This window comes from Sebastes fasciatus, chromosome 6 (assembly GCF_043250625.1).
Source record: "Sebastes fasciatus isolate fSebFas1 chromosome 6, fSebFas1.pri, whole genome shotgun sequence".
In the NCBI taxonomy this organism is placed as follows: Eukaryota; Metazoa; Chordata; class Actinopteri; order Perciformes; family Sebastidae; genus Sebastes; species Sebastes fasciatus.
In genome coordinates, this window is record NC_133800.1 from 27541121 (window position 1) to 27560158 (window position 19038).

The 19038-nt window shown below is 39.8% G+C and overlaps 2 protein-coding genes across 2 annotated transcripts; one reads left to right on the forward strand and one right to left on the reverse strand.

Moving 5' to 3' along the window:
- Positions 1 to 2248: 2248 nt before the first annotated feature.
- Positions 2249 to 5360, forward strand: LOC141770149 (heat shock protein beta-1). Its single transcript, XM_074639810.1, has 4 exons — positions 2249 to 2615; positions 2967 to 3030; positions 3226 to 3346; positions 4503 to 5360. Exons 1-4 carry the CDS (start codon positions 2249 to 2251, stop codon positions 4956 to 4958), a joined length of 1008 nt encoding a protein of 335 aa, XP_074495911.1. The 3' UTR covers positions 4959 to 5360.
- Positions 5361 to 5812: 452 nt separating this feature from the next.
- On the reverse strand, positions 5813 to 17841 carry hspb8 (heat shock protein b8). Its single transcript, XM_074638953.1, has 3 exons — positions 17162 to 17841; positions 12777 to 12840; positions 5813 to 7562 (listed from the first exon to the last, which is right to left on the reverse strand). Exons 1-3 carry the CDS (start codon positions 17586 to 17588, stop codon positions 7385 to 7387), a joined length of 669 nt encoding a protein of 222 aa, XP_074495054.1. The 5' UTR covers positions 17589 to 17841; the 3' UTR covers positions 5813 to 7384.
- Between the last annotated feature and the right edge of the window lie 1197 nt (positions 17842 to 19038).

The following is a 19038-nucleotide window of genomic DNA, read 5'->3' on the forward strand; positions in this document are numbered from 1 at the left end:
TAATTTACAAACATTAAGGCGTTGTAATCTAAACTCAATACTTCTAACATACAAGGCATAATTGGTTAGGAAAGATAACTTAAATTATAAAAAATAATATAATAAAAAAAATAAAAGAGGGAGTTGAAAATAATTCAAGGAACAAAAAAAGAAATGCATAAATAAATAAATAATAATAATATTATTTATTTATTTATAATAGTAATTATTTACTATTAATAATAATTTATTTATTATTATTATTTATTTATAAATAAATAATAATAAATAAATAAATAATAATAAGACTGCACATGACTCTAGGAAAGATAACTTAAAAAATAATAATATAATAACAAAAATAAAAGAGGGGGGAGAAAATAATTCAAGGAACAAAAAAAGAAATGCATAAATAAATAAATAATAATAAGACTGCACTCTTCCATAGTAGCTCTAGGGGGTCATCATCATATATATGTTCAGTTCTTCATAAGATCTGAGGAGAGACTTTGCATGTTGTCCTTTCATTCGTCTTAAAGCACTGAGATGATTGTCCATAAGGTCCCTTTTGAAAGCGGAAAATAGGGGTTTCATTTTCCTCCATTTGGATGCATGGATGAAAACATTTGCAAGCAGTATCAGATTGTTCAATATCAAGTCATTCTTAATGTCCTTCATGTTAAGACCAAACAAAATATTTTCTCTAGTCAGAGGAGCAGGTAGTTGGATTTTGGTTGACAGCCAGTCCTGCAAGTCTTCCCAGAATGCTGCAGAATATATACATGGAAGTGAAAGTTATTAACTATGTGAACACTCAAAAGTCCTAAATCAGCCGATATTTTGCAGCCCCATGAAGCTATTAAGACTTGAGGCCATTGTTTGGTTAGTTTATAGTAAATTAAAATTCGTGGTTGCTATTTCGACAGCTAATTGTGATCATTATTATGAAGGATTCTAACAGGTTGGATGGAAGTCTGGCTACTTAGTGTGATATAATGAGGTGTCTCATAGTAGCATCTCATGACGCCTATTCATATCACAAACTAACGTTACATATATAACAAGGAGGATGTTTTATTTTAGGATGGTCATTCACAATATTTTTTTAAAATATTTGTCTACATAAAAATTATATCAATAAGACCTTTAAGCATCTATTTTCATTTCATGGGAACTTTAAGTGTTGAAATGGGTGAAAGTCATATATTTGAGGAAAAACTGACACATTTGAGAATAAAGTTTCATCTCTCATGCAGTTTTTCCAAATTACATTTCCACCTCAGCCTTCCAAACTAGTTTTGAAAAGTAGCATGAACATCTTGGTGCACCGTGGGCATAATGTGCCTTTAATGTGAACAGGATGGAAGTCTCTATTGATGGTTGAAAACAGAGGAACCAATTTTTCAGGCGACTCCAGCAGCAGCAGCAACAGCAGCAGTGAAACCCAATTTAACCTCTCACAGTATATCCTACAGACAGAATCTGTGGGTGAGGCATCACACAAAGTGTCAGAAACATCTGTTCAATCTGTTTTGTGCTCCAGTGGACAGTATGCTGAGATCTCAGGGCACACGGCTCTAAAAATGAAACACTGACAAGTCTGTCACACTTGATAAAAGAGGGAACAATAATAATCCTGTTGAAACTACCGAGCGACAGAAAAATGAAGTGGAAGGGAGCTTTGCACGCTCAACGCACACACACATGAAACGTTTCAGATAACACAAAACAGATAATTTTGTGCCCTCCTCGGCCTCTAGCTGAGGTATTTCATGCTCTAGACAAACCGCTGTGTGTCCTTTCAGGGGTGAAACACAGGGGGAAGAGACGCTCTCACTGGCTCATGACAGCGCTGAGGAGCCCAGTCACCACTGACAGAATAGAGTTCACTGGGATGTGAGAAGAACGGCCTTCAGGCAACAAATGCAACAGTTCAAACACAAACTACAGCCAACTGCTCGCTATTTGCCATCGTGCCCTTAAAAGTTATAAATACGACTAATTAGTCTACCGCCTTCTTCAGGCCAGGAAGAGGTAACGGCCTCCCTTCCACACCCATCACCCCACACGCCCTTCTCATGGGATCGGCATGAGTGCTTAATAAGTGCTAAAACAGACAGGAGCAGTATATAAAGCCCCTCTGAGATTTCTCCTTCTCACTTTCTTTCTTTTATCATTCCCTCACTCATTAAGGAGATTTTAATTTAAGTGTCCAAAAGATACATCAAAATAGGATTGTCTCCTTTGTTTTTGTGCGATTTCTTGAATCATGAGCGATCAGGCCAAAACAGAGCCGTCATGCGGGAGGTCCGGCGAGAGCGTCCCCTGGTACCCCCTGAGAAAATGGTGGCAGTCCAGCAGGCTTTTCAATCAGGATGTTGGCCTGCCGCCCTTCCTGGAGCCGGGGGACCCTCGGTGGATGGATGTGGACTGGCTCCAGAGGAGTCTGGCAGCCTGCTCCTGGCTGGGGTGCATACCCGCTCCACTGTTTGTGCCCTACATCTCTGGGTCGATGCGTCATCCCGGACAGAAGATTAGCGAAGAGCAGTACAAGTGGAGGGTCAGCCTGGAAATGGCTCACTTCTTTCCCCCGGAGATCTCTGTCAGCGTCAGAGACGGATTCCTGCAGGTCGGAGGTACAGAGCATCGGCTGTTAATTAAACACCTCTAAAAGTTCACTTTATTAGCATTGCTAATTACTTTTACACACAGGATAGTTTCCACTAAAGTATTAATAATCTTATCTATCTAATATTATTATCTCCAACAGAGTTATCTAAATAGACTTCTCTCACAGTTCACAGAGTAAACCCCTTAAACACTGATGGGGGGAAGGAAGCTGAATGTAACAAAATTAGAAAGCTGCTTAAATAATGTGCTCGGGGAAATCACAGCTCTGTGGCAGAAATTAATTTCTGTGTTGAGTGGTTTCTCTGATTCCTCTGTGTCCTCACATTCTTCCCCCATAAACGGTAATCCATCCCCAGGGAAACACGAGGAGAGGCCAGACGAGCATGGATTTATTGCCAGATGTTTTACAAGGAAATACAGGTATGCAAAGTAAACACTGATGTTATCCTGCACACGATGACTTACCCACAGTTTAAGCAGCCACGAATGCAGCATTGAGGATCTGTTTTTGATAGTATTCAATATCTAAAATTCTCACTGATCTGAAAAATGTACATCGGATTCAGTGGCACTTAGTATGTAGAGATATTGTAAACAGGATCCTCTTTTTTTCAGGCTCCCAGCTGAGATTGATGCAACCAAAATGGTATCCACACTCTCTGTTGATGGTATCCTGACTGTGGAAGCTCCAGTTTCCGAAACCTCCGTTCCTGCTGCCATCATCATCCCCATAAAGGTGATCGCATTATCTATATTTATATTTAAAGGAACAGTTTGACATTTTGGTAGATGTGCTTATTTGCTTTCTTGTCGAGTAGGGCCGGGCAATCTCACAATATAATTTATATTGTTAAAACGATATAAAAATGTCTATAAATATATTTTTCTTAGGGCTGTCAAAGTTAACGTGATAATAACGTGTTAATGCAAATTTGTTTTAAAACCACAAATTTCTTTAACGCAACTTGATTTTTAGGGTTCAGTTTTAAAGCTAGAGTGAAGATACTGGTGTCATATTAAAGTAAAAAAACGAAGGAATCCATTGGTACCAACCATGTCATACTAGCTCGTCTCAAATGAGGTTAAATAACGCTCCAAACTTGCGCTAAATTTTGGCGAGGAAAAACTGGCATAGCCATTTTCAAAGGGGTCCCTTGACCTCTGACCTTAAGATATGTGAATGAAAATGGGTTCTATAGGTACCTACGAGTCTCCCCTTTACAGTAATGTCCACTTTATGATGATCACATGCAGTTTGGGGCAAGTCATAGTCAAGTCAGCACACTGACAGCTGTTGTTGCCTGTTGGGCTGCAGTTTGCTATGTTATGATTTGAGCATATGTTTTTATGCTAAATGCAGTACTTGTGAGGGTTTCTGGACAATATTTGTCATTGTTCTGTGTTGTTAATTGAGCATATTTGCCCACTCCCATGTTGATAAGAGTATTAAATACTTGACAAATATGCCCTCAAGGTACATTTTAAACAGGTAAAATATATGCGATTAATTTGCAATTAACTATGGACAAACATGTGGTTATTTATTATAGTCTATTTATTAATTGAATTACCAGAAAACACGCTGTATCGTGATATATATTGTTATTGAGATATGAAATTACCTAGGCCTATATCGTAGAGTAGAGTATACTGGCCAGCTCTATTGTTGAGAGTTAACCATATTTCCCCAAATGTCAAACCATACCTATAAATTAGACACGTTCTGAACAATATCAGCTGATTGCAACCAATTCAATATCCCTCTCGAGTTTCCACTTATGAGAGAACCTGCATGCTGCAAATTCAGTATTGACGTGGGGCATGAAAGCTGAGCTAGCTAACCTTTAATCATTTCATTTCACTGCTGACATTTTCTACATATTTATGCACAGGTGGAGCTGGAGGCCACTGGAGAAAAACAGGAGAAAGAAGAAGCCCCTGATGCAGACCCAGAGGATGACGGGGAAGAGTCTCCAGTAGAGGACCATGGTGGTCAGGCCCACCCTGGCAGCACCACAGCTGGGCCTCAGCAGCATGAAGAGACGAGGGAACAGAGGGAGGAGACCTATGAAAAGCCAGCTGGAGACTCTGTAGACGGCAAAGGCACAGAGAGTATTCAAGATTCTTCTAAGCACCGTGAAGCCCAGGAAATCCAAGAAAGCCCATTCAAACAGCCAGAGCACAAAGAAGCAGTCGTGGATGGAGAGATCCAGGTAATGGCAGGCTCGGGGGAGGCTGCTAAGGAGATCACCCACCCTGGGGAGCCGGAGCTGGGCAAGAATCCACCGAGCGAGGTCCCGAGCCAGGAGCTGGAGGCCCCCAACATAAAACAAGAACACGCCGAGTAAAAAACACACCACATTTTGACAAAATACCTGCACCGCTTGCCTTGCACCAGCTCTACAGATGCATTTTAGTCTATAGATATAATATCCGTACATAATCATGCTGACTTTGGAGCTCCAATAAAGCAATAGCATGTTAAAAATGTTAAATACTGTGTTGGTGTGACTCATTATTTCTACATGCTTTTACTTCCTCTCAATCTTTAAATGAATGTGTGAATTTGCAACGGTTCATGAATAAGCGATCACATTCATAGCTACCTCTGAGAAAATATGAAAAAGTGATTAATTATCATGCCGTTTCAGCTAAGAGGTTTTGACATTAATCAGATACTATACGTTTGCACAGCTGTGCATTAGTCACTTCTACATGAGTGGCTTGCCCAATTATGCTGTTGCCATGGCAGCAACACATCACCTAATAGCAATAAATACAACAGTTCATGTGAGCTGGCACGTCACACAAAGTGACAGAGCCAAAAACTGTGGAGGCCCTTTTTTGTTGTTTCCACAGTGTGACTCCAGTTTGGAAACTTTCTCAAACTGATCATCCCTCTTGATTCCAACACACAGAGAAGATTATTTTTTGCATCACACAACATGCAAAGGAACTGCCCCAATTTTTTTTTTTTTTGCACTTGCATACAAAAGCTCTGGCAGTGCTGCGTCCGTGCGTTAGGCCCATTCTGCAGCACACGGCGGTGCCAATCTCACCCAGCACTAAGCCCTCCGCTAATCTGCTGCCCAATTCCTTCTGTTATCCAACAATAACACCACAGGCTCCCTGGATCCCTGGTACCAGGCCAGAGAGTGGCACAGTTCTCAATAAAAAGACACAGACGTTAAGACACACTGGGGAGATTGGCTGGACATTTTTATTGCATCAGCCAATACAAAGACATGGACAGAAAAGAAGGCAGGAAACAAACGTCTTTGGCAAACAATTCAGTCCGTCCGCTCCAACAATCATGCAGCCATCTTCTCGAATGCTCAAATAGAAAAGAAAGAAAAAAATGCAAACCATATTGCAAAACCTGGAACACTTCAGATTAATAATGAATTGGCACATATTGAAGTATATTTACAATACACTTTGGTAGAATACAGTATTAATGCACACAATCCACCCCCTAATGAAGCCACAAAAGGTAACTTGCTTTCGTTTCTTGTCAGTTTACTTGACATTCATTAACTCCAAAGACAAACTGAAGGAAGTCGAGGCACTCAAGGAAATAAAGGCACATTTTTTTTTTTAAACCAAAGTAATCACATAAAATGCATTTGATGTAAAGACTTCCACTAAATTAATTCATATAAATACAAATATAAATTTGATTCACATACTGTGTCATATTAACTTACTGGTTATTGACAATTATAATGTATCAGTGGCCCAACAGCTCTTGCATAACCTCAGGATGTACCCATAAATATAAAAAATATTAAAGCTGCACAAGACAAGTTAACACACAGCTTTCCGTTTGAACATCTCTAACAAAAACAGAAGGTCGTTTAAAAACACTTGTGAAGATATACTGTATTATGTAATAATAATACATGAGGCACAAACTGGCGCTACCAGAAATGATGAAATGGAACATCAGTTCATGTTTATCAAAGCAGCTGGTCTGTAATCATTTTGTAATAAAAGACTCCATGAGGACACGAGTGAAAATAAACATCTCAAGTATCGGGTTCTTTTTGACATTTGGATTCAACTTGAAAGAGAAGTAATAACCGAATATAATTTGAGCAACGGGGCAAATCTATAACATCTGTGTCAGTAAGGAGAGGAGGCTCTTCACTACTCTACTTACATACATAACTGTTCCTTGTGCAGCTTTAATAAAGACATCAAACAGGACTTATCTGCCACACATTTCATATCAAACTTGTAATTAGGGATGCACCGATACCGGATCGGATATCGTGCCGACACTGACTCAAATAGCTGGATCTGATATCAATGACAATGGGGCCAATCTATTCAATTCAATTCTATACTATATACATTATACACTGGAATTTTAATACCTGTTTTGACCAATTTGTTGCTGCTTTAAAAAGGTTTACATCTGAATTGTAATTCTTGTTAATTTTGAAGATTTATTATTTTAATAATGAATAAAAATTCACTAAATTTATGTTATGTTATCTACAGTATGTACTGTATTTATTTGTTACATTTTGTTTTACAAAGTTTATGTCAAGCCTGATGTGGCCTTACACATAAAAGAATGATCTTCCACACAGAGAGGCATACAGCCTATTAATTAAACACTGGTATCGGATCGGTACTCGGTATTGGCCGATACCTAAAGTTCAGGTATCGCTATTGGTGTTGAGACTGAAAAAGTCGTATCGGTGCATCCCTACTTGTAATCAATTGTGAAGGATGATTTGTTATGTTAGTGAGGATGTGGGGGGGTTTAGACTACAGGGGTCTCTTGGGGCTTGAGGGCCTCCACCTCCTGTGTGTCTCCACCCTGCAGGGAGCCGTCGTTGCTGAAGAGGTAATACGGAGGCGTCTGCCGGGCTTCGATGATGAGGACGCCCTCGGGGGACAAGGAGGCGAAAACGGTTACAGGGTCCACATCTAACGGGATCCTGATGAGAGGAAAGGTGAGAAAGTGTTTTTTTAATGCAAGGATAGAAGTTCAGATGTTAAGAGTAGCCGAAGTTTACTTGGTGGAAAATCTGTAAGCTGTTGTGTGCGTTCAGCATGTTTAAAAGCACGAGTGGGAGGAACAAAATAAGGAGAGCGGTGAGCAGAAACAGCCTGGAGAAACAGTTCACTTCCTGCTTGTGGAGGTCATGCAAAACTGTGACATTCTCCTCCATAAGAGCTGCTGTGCAAACATTGTTAAATGCTGGGATTTTTTATTGACACTTTGACAATACCAATAAACAGCCTGCAGGCGGATGATCTTAGCTCTGTATGTCTAGGAGAGTTTTTTTAACGGTTATTAAAAACGTTCACCCTGCCCGTCCTCCTCGGCTAGCACTCATTCTACACTCACAAACACTACCTTGCACCCAGGAGATGGGTTTTCATTAAAATCCTCCAGCTCTGCGACATCGGCGAGGGACAGAAAGCAAACAGTGGATCCAGGTGTGAGGTAAAAATTAAACCTGATTCCAATTAATGAGAGCGTCTGTCTGCCAAAGTTTAACACCTGTACATTTCCACCGGTGTATACTCTCCTAATCTGCTGCTCTCGTCTGTCTTATAGGAAACAGCTAATTTTGTGTCTGGCATTTCTTCACTTCACTTTTTGACACTTTTCACGCTGAAAATGGTATATTTGCCAGAGCAGTGTGGGATAACTGGCTCCTAAAACTTGCAGGAAAATCAGCCCGAGCTGCAGTGTGTAAGGGTTTACTTCCATAACACTGTATACACGCCTTAGAAACAATAATATTTAACCCTCTGAGACCCGCGATCCTGACTAACTTTACTGTCTTACAGAGGCTGTAGCAGGTTCAGTTTTAAAGCAAGAGTGAAGATTGTGGCATCATATGAAACTAGGAAACTTAAGGAATCCATTAGTACCAACCATGTCATGCTCACTTGTCATGAAGGAAGGCAAAATTACGCTCTAAAGTTTTAAATTAATCTTCAGGTTCCCAGCTTTCAGATGATGTACATCACTATGATGAAACATCTACTGTTGACCTGCTATGTCCCCCTAAAGACCCCCTGTACCCCCTAAAAAAGACAAAAACAGCTCTATTGTGGGTCTCAGAGGGTTAATGATGTTCATCAAACCGATTTAGTTATCAATTTAATGTCAAGTTTATATTCAAAATAATACACGTCTCCTCTTTGGAATGAAAGTCCTCCAAAAAGCTGCTGCAGAGTCAAACACACACAGAGATCCAGGGAAACTCTGTTCTTTGTCCAGACAGTGTGGCCAAATATGGGTATTGTGGGTTTTCTGTGTGAGCAGCCAAGTGTCTCTGGGAGTTAATATAAACATCAGGCTGCCCTGTTCAGACGAGGAGACTGTGGGTTCACCCTCCATTTAATTAGAGAGGACCCTCCAGTGGCTTCCCACTACACCGAGAAATACAAGTCAGAAGGGACTGAGGGGAACTTCACCACACAGAAGCAGACGGACGGGGAGGTCGAGTCAGGTCTATTTGTGTGCTAAATATCACACCATACAGCGTCTCATTGAGCTGCACATGTCCACTGCAATAACCAACCTCCAGACCATGACCCGAGTTCACATAGAAAACAAGGAAATATTCCCCCCCCCAAAAAACGACTGAACTCAAAGAAGAACACAAATATTGGATTAAAATTGGGACAGGAAAATCAAATAGAGACGCCCCACCTTCTCAAATAGTGAGGGATGCAATAGGAGGGAAAAAGGCAATTACAAAACTAGAGTTGCAGTTTACATCCATGTCTGTAAATGTCATCATTTTATCATGTTAGACATTTGTGTGAAGTTGTCATAATTAGCACATGAATTCTTGAGATATGGCCAAAAATTGTTTTGTGAGCTCACAGTGACCTTTGACCTCCAAAATCCAATCAGTTCATCCTGGAGTCCAAGTGGACATTTGGGCCAAATATAGGAAGTTGTAGCAATAATAGAAATACGGAGTCTTAACAGAAGCACTATAGTACACCCAAATGACATAGAACAAGAAGGGCGCAGAGCTCCGCCACGGCCAAATGCAACCTCTCGCAATGTTAACGAAACTGAGAAAAATAATTTTTGTGTCCCCGATCGGCTCCAAAATGTAATGGTGTCTTTCTTTCATGAAAATTGGACCAATCGTAGTCAGGGGATCACAAAGGTCGGTGGGATTCACCACAGACCATTGATGTCTGCGCATAATTTCATCCAATAGATCCATAGAGCCATGACACTAGCATGGCTAGCATTGATCTATTAGCAGAAATGCAATATAATATTCATAACTATGTTTTCATTAGTGTTTAATCATCTGAGCTAAGGCCCTGTCTACATGTATACAGATATTTTTAAAAAACTGATATTTTCCTCTACGTTTCGGCCTCTCGTCCACACGCAAACAAAGTTTTGGGTCACAAAAACGCGGTATTCCACCACTAGATGCCACCAAAACCTTATACAAGGTACCTTTAAAAATAGTATTTGAAGTTGGTGTAAACCACTCACACACAGTATATACAGGCCTACACCCTCTCTGCCTTCAAGGAGCCAATTGCTGCGAAGTAAAGTTGGCTCTTCTGACAAAGTCAAATCACTCAGCCGGCCCATTACGTGGGACTCCGGCAGAAACCTCATCTGTCGAGCTCGGGGAGTTTATTTACCTCTGGCAAGCGCACATTTTATCTCACACATTGATTTTGTACAGCTGCCAAAACACTGTCCAATATGCTTTTCCCCCCGCAGAGATGCTGAGACAGACAGAGACAAGACAGTGAGACCGGACACGGAGAGAGTGTGTAAAACATGTTACCCATAATATGTTCCTGTTTCCCAGCTACCTTTGACCTCGGAACTGATTCAACAAACAACGTCGTTGGTTAATAATTGACATATTTCTCACTTGTTTGAGAGTTTAACAGAAAAATCCAACCTTGGACCCTGTTGTGCAGTTTATATAAATCATGTTCTATCAATAATTTCCGTAATGACCTGTTGGTATTTTACTTTTTAGGATCATCTACTTTCCCTTTAATCTGCTGTCTCTCCTTCTCGTATTAACAAAGTACATTTACTGTAGAACTGTACTTCTTCAACATTCAGAGGAAATTTTTACATTTTATTCTATTTATCTGACAGCTTTAAGTTACTTTGCAGACAAGGATTTTAAATATAAAGCATGTTAAGGTCATAAAATATGTGATAAATTGTTATATATTTAACTTCCCAACAGTATGTACAGTAGCTAAAGTGGTTCCACTTTAACCAGCTACATTAGAGTGCTACTTACACGTTACTGCATCTGTGATCTGTGATATAAGCAGAGGATTTGGGTATCAAGGTCAGTTATTTATATATATGACCCTCTCACCCCCCACCAGAGCACCCCCCCTCCCTCTCTATATATTCAGCCTGTCACTGGTTTTAGGTTTTGCTTAGCGGAAGAGCACCGGCCTGATCGGAGGGCTTTCCAATTAAAAGGATTGTGATGTGAACAGTGCCGGGCTACAGTAGCACAACTGCTTGCTAATTAGCTAGCAGGAAATTAGCAGAACCGGAGTGACGCGCCAGCGAGACGTCGATTCGCACCAGCGATTAGCAGCACCGCTGTTTGAAGTCTCCTCGCTGCCCAATTAAAAGGCGGAGAGCCGGGCAGGTTGTGGAAACTTCTGTGGCCTGTTTGGCTCCGATGAGTTACAGTATGAAAAGTCGACAATATGCTGCTTGGAGTTTATATGAGTTTAGAGCAACTGTTCAAAACTTGTTTAAGTTTACAGCTGTGGACTGACTTAGTATTGACTTTTACATTCGTAGAAGATAAATAAAACAGCAAAGATACATGCAGGATGCTGTCATGTTGATGAATAAGGTAATAATTCTACGTATATGTACTCTTCTACTTAAAGGAATACTTCACCCACAAAATGATAATTTGATTATCAATTCCTCACCCTGTGTTACCTTGAATTCTGGTAGAAATCTTTGTTTTCCTCTCATGCCTCCACGGTGAACAAAGAATCAAAAGACGGAGAAAAGTCTTGATGAATTAAAGTAAATGGGGGCGGCGTTTAACAACAGCAAAACTATATCAAAACTTCTGTTTACAAACTCTCACACAACTGGTGCAGTATAATCCACGTCTCATTTACCCAGTCGTATGCTCAATACTTCTCAAACACATGCATGTCTGCTAAAACCTTACTATATAAAACACTTCTGCATAAACCGTCTCATGCTTGCGCAGGCGCGCTACTCGTCCCTTGCGAGTCCAAAGTTGTTGTTTTTTTAATTCTTTGTTCACCATGGAGGCATGCAAGAGAAACAAAGAATTCAAGGTAACACGAGGTGAATAATTAATATACAAATGGTCATTTTGTGGCTGAAGTATTCCTTTAAGAGTTCACCATAAATAGTTAAAGTCTTCCAGGTTAGCTTCTGATTAACTAGCATTTAGCTTTCAGTGTATCTTTTGGGTTTTCTGTCCATGTTGTCCTTTATGTACACGTTAGTATTCAGCAAGCAAGCAGAGTTAATATACTGTACATAGAACTTTTCAAAACAATTGTTACATAAATTATTATTTGAAAAAGTAGCAACAATAACTCTTACAGAATGAAGCAAAGACGAAGAGGGGATAAAAGTGACAGAGAAGACAATATATATATATATATTGCAGAAAATAAAGTTTTAAAATCAAGAAAAAACATCTGTACTTTTTTTTTGCTTTTGACCCCTTTATCAAACGACATGTACTTGTTTCCTTTGACACTGGTTGCATGTGTATGGTTTGTGATGAGCTGAATAGAAAAGTGATATTCACTTTCTTTTGAATAATATTTATAAGTTTGAAAACCTAAAACTGTTAAGTATGACACAAGAAAAAAAACAAAGACTAGGGAAACATCATTTTGTGTATGAGAGTTCTGTTTTTTATCATGTGCCACAGTATTCATGTAGCTCCCCACTACATCCATCTCATGACACCCTGACCCCGAGGTTGGAAACCACTACTGTGTAGCATTCATATCTATTATTTGGCTGAAAGGTACCAACACTTCAACAGATATTACGTCTTGAATATGTGGGCATAAAAAAGGATGAAAAAAGCCCTTTGTGTCCATAATGTACAGAAAGAGAGCGTGCAGCTATCATCCATCACTGAGATTATACTCACTGTATCTTCTTTGTGAAATTCTTTGTCACTATGCCTCCTTCCTCCTGCTTCTCTTCATGTTTTCCTGTTTGAAAAAAACATCAACAAATAAGTGAGTTAGTGGAGAGTAACCTTAGATAACCTCAGATATGATTACGTTCAACATTGTGCAATAGTCTAGCAACGTCATGGATCATAAATGAGTGTCCTTGTCACCAGACATCGTATATCCTTTAAATGTATCAATGTGCTTCATTATGGATGTAGACTCAAAAGGTGGTGATGACATTGAGATCAAAACATGTTTCATTTGGCACGCAGTTTTCCATTGCTCAACAACAGCAGCAGTGTTTTCACTTTGGGGCCGTAGGGTGGGTTGCAGCCAACATGTTGACCCTTTTGTTGACCCCCCCTCCCCTCCATCTTCTCCTTCTAGCTCTGTTTATGGCCGTTGTATCTCTCGGGCTTGCTAGCAGCTGCTGTGGGGCTGCTAAATATCACTGCCGCCGCCGCCGCCAGCAGCTTGGCCCACTCCACCCCTCAACCCCCGTCTGCACTCCGGGCTCGACTATGCGCCACCCTATACCCCCACGGTGACGTCTCTGCCTGCCGAAAGTGCTGGACTCCACCAGAGACGGAGGGTGGAGTGAAACTCCAGAGAGAACTGTGCTAAGATCGCCAGTGAAGTCATAACATTATTATTTAAACTGGTGTCATTTCATGAATAATGGTGGTTTCTAACGAGGCGCTGCCTCTGCTTGTTTTCAAGTCTCTTACGACAGAGATGCCAAATTCCAGATGCTCTACGTAACGCTCATAAAACTGAATGTTCTGGGAGGAGAGATGGCGGATCTTATCGTCATGCATAACGGTTGTTCTGCCTCTAAGAGTGTCAAGGACAGGGCTGTGGTTTTCACATTCGCAGATGAAGCTTTTAGTTACTGTGTGTCATGTTTCCTTCTGTCTATGCAGCGAGATGATCAGTTCAGTTCAAAGAATGATTGTTAGTTTCCTTAAAGCTGCACTTCTCAGTATTTTTTAATAAATCAAATGACTAGGAGAAATGACAAAAGGTGTTGCTCGTAGTGACAAATCTACAGAGAATAATCACAAAGTTTACAGAGCATTTTAGTGTCAATGTTTTCATTTTATGACCCACAACTTTACTGTTTTGATTCACTCTCTCATCAAACTCATTTTCAGTGGCATCAGGCAGCTCTTTTCAGTGAAAAAGCTCTGATAAACCCACTATGTGCTATTCAGCCTACAAAAAAAATGTCAGACAGACAACACTAGCAACTAGCTGGTGAACATAGTGGAGCATTTAGCAGCTAAAGAGAGATATACCCCTCAAGAGTTGGTGGAGATAAAATGTCAATGTCGTCTTTATTAGAAGAGGAGCTGCAAATATAGCTCCTGCTTAATGCCCTACGTGTATATACATTACATCTGTTGCAATACTTCTTAGTGTGTGACTATTTTAATCTGTGCTGTCACTGTTAAATAATCAAACAAATAATATCGTCAAAAAATATTAATTAATACTGCTTTAAGCTGAGTGCTTAATTGGGATTGGATGGGCTGGATCTTGGATCCTATGTGAGTTTAGTCTGTTGCTGGTTCGAAATGATTAGCTCAGTCCAGTACAAAACAAGGACCATAAAAGCAACATTAATGATGTAGCAACGACGCACTTTGCTTGTATGTTAAAATCTTACTTTCAGGACATTTTGTCATAACCCTTCAGTAAGATTTTAACAAAGACTGTATGTAAGAAGTGGACAAAGTCACCGGGACGTCACCCATTGGTTTGTTCTGCATTTTGGCTGTCGCCATCTTGGTTTTTGCAACCAGAAGTGCAGAATAAGAGATTTTCAGGCGACCAAAATAGTCACAATTAACTTTCATGAACTGAAAATACACTGTGAAAGGGTTAAAGTTGTAAGACGAAAACATGAACAACTCTCAGACCGGACAACACCGCGGTAACATTAATGTTGTAGTAACGATGCATTTTGGACATTGTTTGTTTTTGTGAATATTGCTTGTATCTTAAAATCTTACTTTCAGGGAATTTTGTCAAAACCCTTCAGTAAGATTTTAATCAACTTTTAAAAAAATGTTTTGAGCAACTTTCAGTAACATTTGAATCGTACCATCAGTGAATATAAACTTGCTCATGGCACTCTCAGATTCGGTCAGTGACGGCTCAGTTCATCTGGAGGATTCTGTGTTAAACATTTGTTCGCTCATGTACTGAACACCTCCAACATGCATGTGTCACACTCCCTGTGTCACACTTTTAGAACGGGGGGTCGAGTCACCGCAGCAGGCCGGCCCAACATGGCGCTGATTGAATGACCCAACTGGCATACCAACAATGTGTTTATAAAAAACTCAGATCTGAGGGGGCCTGCTGTCCTCTGTGCCCTCCTCAGCTCCGGGTATCCCTGGAATCCATCCGTCTCTTGAAAGACCGACGTGAGGAAGCAACTTCTACAATTTCCTCCCATAATCAGTGAGTCTGAACGTGACGCCAGCAGGAGACAGAAGGAGGCCTGCTGGGTAGAGCTGTGATCCTATTTCCAGAACATTCTCTCCGGTGTTTAACGGCAGCGAGTGTCTTATTGTAAACAGAGACTGTTGTCACGGGCCTTGCCTTAAATCTAAATCGAGCTCATGGGTGACTGAGGGAGTGATTCTCCAGGAATCTGAAACAGGTGTCCAAGCTTGAGAATCTGCCTGCCAACGTGCAGGTCCCAGTCCCCCAAAATCTGTTTAGCTCTTCCATATCAAGACTCAGGAAATGCTGAGACCAAGTTACACTGCAGAGGCTTTCATTGTGCTGCTTCAAACCGGCTGCCAAAGTGAAAGAGCCACGATCCTGAGAGATGCGATTCTGGCTTTAGATTAGCTGGACTGCTGCTTTTTGATCCTTGAACTACATTTTTGTACATCAATTTATTTTACGTGTGCATATAGATGGATGTTGTTTTGTCCACAACTTTTATGTTTCACGTGATGGTTGTTTAAGATTTGTTGTCTAAATGTGAATAGGGCAGCACAATTAATCAAAATGGAGGCACACTATTTGTTAAAGGTGAAATGTGTGTCAAAAATACCATTTTAAAATGAAATATGGCCAATAAATCGTATTCTACAGATTTAAGAAAACTTCTTTGTTTGGTACAGATCCCTGCAAAGGTCACACCATAATAATGTTAATAAAAATGAGAATAATGATGTAAAAATTATTATTCCTTCTAATATTGTAAATCATTTCACAATTACATTATCAGTCAAAAAAAATCACAATTCGATATTTTTTCAAGATCGAGCCAAATGAAAGGTTAAAAAAAAAAAAACTTGAAAAAATAAATAAATAAATAAAAGCAGTTTTGTTGTGAGAAGTTTTAGAAATTTTGAGGTCAGGAGTCCAAATTCCCTCAATGATATCGCACACTGCTAAGACGGTTTGACTATAGCCATCAAAAAAGCTTGTAGAGGTTTCTAATTATTTTGTTAAAATTAACTGTAGCTGTTCAATTATATTTTCTTTGAACTTTAATCTACAAAAAATGTAGGGTCTAAATGCTGTTTTAATTCCTTTTCCACAGAGCCAGAGATACATTTTTTGCTGAGAAAACAATATTATTTCATTTTAGTATTTCTTTTCCAAAAAGTCACGAGTCCTAAAAAACATTGCTTAACACACCTTTAAAAATAGATCATGTAACATTTCCCATAAGCAATAATAAGGGCATGACCTCAATGTCCTTAATAGCAGCTATAGACCTGCTTTTTATTAATGGTTTTCACAAGCAGATGATACTATTTGCCTAATTTATTTTGTTTAAATTCTATTTAAATCCTCATTTTAAAGGCACATTTGACATGTTGTGTTCATATGTTGTGTTAAATGTGTTCTATAAATAAAACTGAGCTGGTGGATGTCACTATGAGCTGGGATCACTTTGACCTGCAGACATTGATACCAAAAGTAGGAACTTTCCCTTAACTTAATAGCAGCTATAGACCTGCTTTTTTTTAAAATGGTTTTCAAAAGCAGATGATACTATTTGCCTCATTTATTTAGTTTATATTCTATTTAATGTGCAATATGCCTTAAATTTAACATATTATTTTCATTCTCATTATGTATTTGACCGATTAAATCCCCACTTTAAAAAGGAATTTTGGACATAAATGTGCTCTATAAATAAAACTGAGCTGATGGATGTCACTGTGAGGTGGATTCACTTTGACCTCCAGACATTGACACCAAAAGTAGGAACTTTTTCCTTCCCTCAATCCTCAGTGAACTTGATTATAACGTTATGGAACATCCTGAAAAAAAAACTGGTTAAATGCAAATGTAGGCCTCTGCAGCATCATCCCAAACTCACCTGACACTTCTACAAAGCCGTCTCTCGTTTTGATGGTTAATTCCTCTGGTTTGAAGCTGTGGACGTTCACGCAAACTTTCCACGGTTCTCCTCCGGTAGTGCTGCTGCCGGTGCTGCCGGTGGGTGAGCTCCGGTTGGAGGGCTCTCCGTACCTGGAGGTGTACATTGTGGGGCCTCCCGAGGACTGACGCGGAGGGAAACCTGTGCGTAAACCGGTACCAAAGGGCGACGTGCTGAGGCGAGTACTGAGCCGACCAGGTCGAGCCCAGCCCGGCCAGTCCATCGCCAAATCATCCGGGAACGATGGCAACCCGAATTCCTCGTCCATAAACCGAGAGCCGAGCTGATCTCTGAACGGTGACTCTCCAAATGGATCCCTGGGAAACCTCTGGCGGTTTCCCATCGTGTAGAAGTCTCCCTCTGCCATTGTCCAGTTAAAAAAAAAAGTTTAAAAGTTCTTCTAGTGGTGCCAAACAACCCAGAAACAAAACGTTTTCTGTTGCAAAAGTAAAAAGAAATGTTTTTGTGGTAAAAAAGTTTATCTCTTTTGGATTTTACGCATCACCTTTACGCACCAGTTGATCCAACAACAAACTGTCAACACGGCTGTTCCTAAAAAAGTGGATCCCTCCTGGCTGCGGGTTTTATACTGGAGGTTGGATTTCCCAGAAGATGAGTCTGCACTGAGCAAAATGTTGGGAAAGTGCTGGGAGGATCTGGAGAGCAGGACACTACACTGCAAAAAATATCCATCTAAGAAGTCAAACACAGTCTTTAAATGTTTAAAGTAAAGAGAACAGGATAAAATACACAGAATGGTCTACATCAGGGGTCAGCAACCTTTACTATCAAAAGAGACATTTTAAAGGCAAAAAAACAACAACACAAATCTGTCTGGAGCCACAAAACATTTGAGCATTTTTGTGATGAAGATAACACAGTTTATAGTCTAAGTATATAGTATATAAGTCTGATGCAGTGAGGGCCAAAGAGCAAATGTAGTACGGAGTATTAGGGGTCACATTGAGGGGGAAAACATCTGAGATTTTTAAGAATAAAGTCATAATATTACGAGAATAAAGTCATAACTTAACGAGAAAAAAGTTGTAATATTACAAGAATAAAGTCATAAATTTACGAGAAAAAAAATAAAATAACACGTAAAATTACTACTTTATAATATTATGACTTTATTCTCGTAATATTATGACTTTATTCTTGTAATCTCAGATTTATTTATTTTTTCCTTAATGTGGCTCTCATACTCTTTCGTACTGTGGTACCATAGACCTACAGCTAAAGAGCCACATGTTGCTCCGGAGCCTGCAGGTTGTCTTCAAATCTTTAAAGTAAAGAAAACAGCATTAAAAAAGACTTTCTCTACTCCAAATAATCTGTATCAGATGTTTGTTAGAGTCAAAAAGCAGGTTAAGATTTAAATTAAGATCAAATGACTTGCTGATGTGGATATTTTTTGCAGTGCAGGCGCAACAGCTGACCAAAGACCAGCCTCCCCCTTTTTGCCAAATTAAGTTCCACATGTCAGTCACACAGAGCTGGAGCTGCTGCCTCCTCCTGCTGGTGACTCACTGGCTTTTTAAATAGAAAATAACGCAGAGCTTCAGGTCAAACACACTGATGTCACAGTACAGATAAAACCACACAGCTAAGAAGTCAACTTTGTGTTTACCGAAGCAGAAGAAGAAGAAGAAGAAAGTCTTCAGAACATAAAACAAGACGTTTTTTATTCAGAACATGATTTTTATAGAGCTTATTCTAAACACGCAGTGAAAGTTGATTTCATGGGGGACAATTCAATTTCCAGGTGACACGTTATTACAATGTGGAGTTCACCGCTGACACGATGTGACAGCGTG

Bases quoted from the DNA above. Each gene is read 5' to 3' on its own strand.
- LOC141770149 (XM_074639810.1), top strand. From the start codon at position 2,249: ATGAGCGATCAGGCCAAAACAGAGCCGTCATGCGGGAGGTCCGGCGAG. The intron at 2,616-2,966 runs GTACAGAGCATC...ATCCATCCCCAG, and splicing joins CGGATTCCTGCAGGTCGGAG to GGAAACACGAGGAGAGGCCA. The intron at 3,347-4,502 runs GTGATCGCATTA...ATTTATGCACAG, and splicing joins CCATCATCATCCCCATAAAG to GTGGAGCTGGAGGCCACTGG.
- hspb8 (XM_074638953.1), bottom strand. From the start codon at position 17,588: ATGGCAGAGGGAGACTTCTACACGATGGGAAACCGCCAGAGGTTTCCC. The intron at 12,841-17,161 runs GTGAGTTTGGGA...TTTTTCAAACAG, and splicing joins CGGCTTTGTAGAAGTGTCAG to GAAAACATGAAGAGAAGCAG. The intron at 7,563-12,776 runs GTGAGTATAATC...TCCTCTCATCAG, and splicing joins AATTTCACAAAGAAGATACA to GATCCCGTTAGATGTGGACC.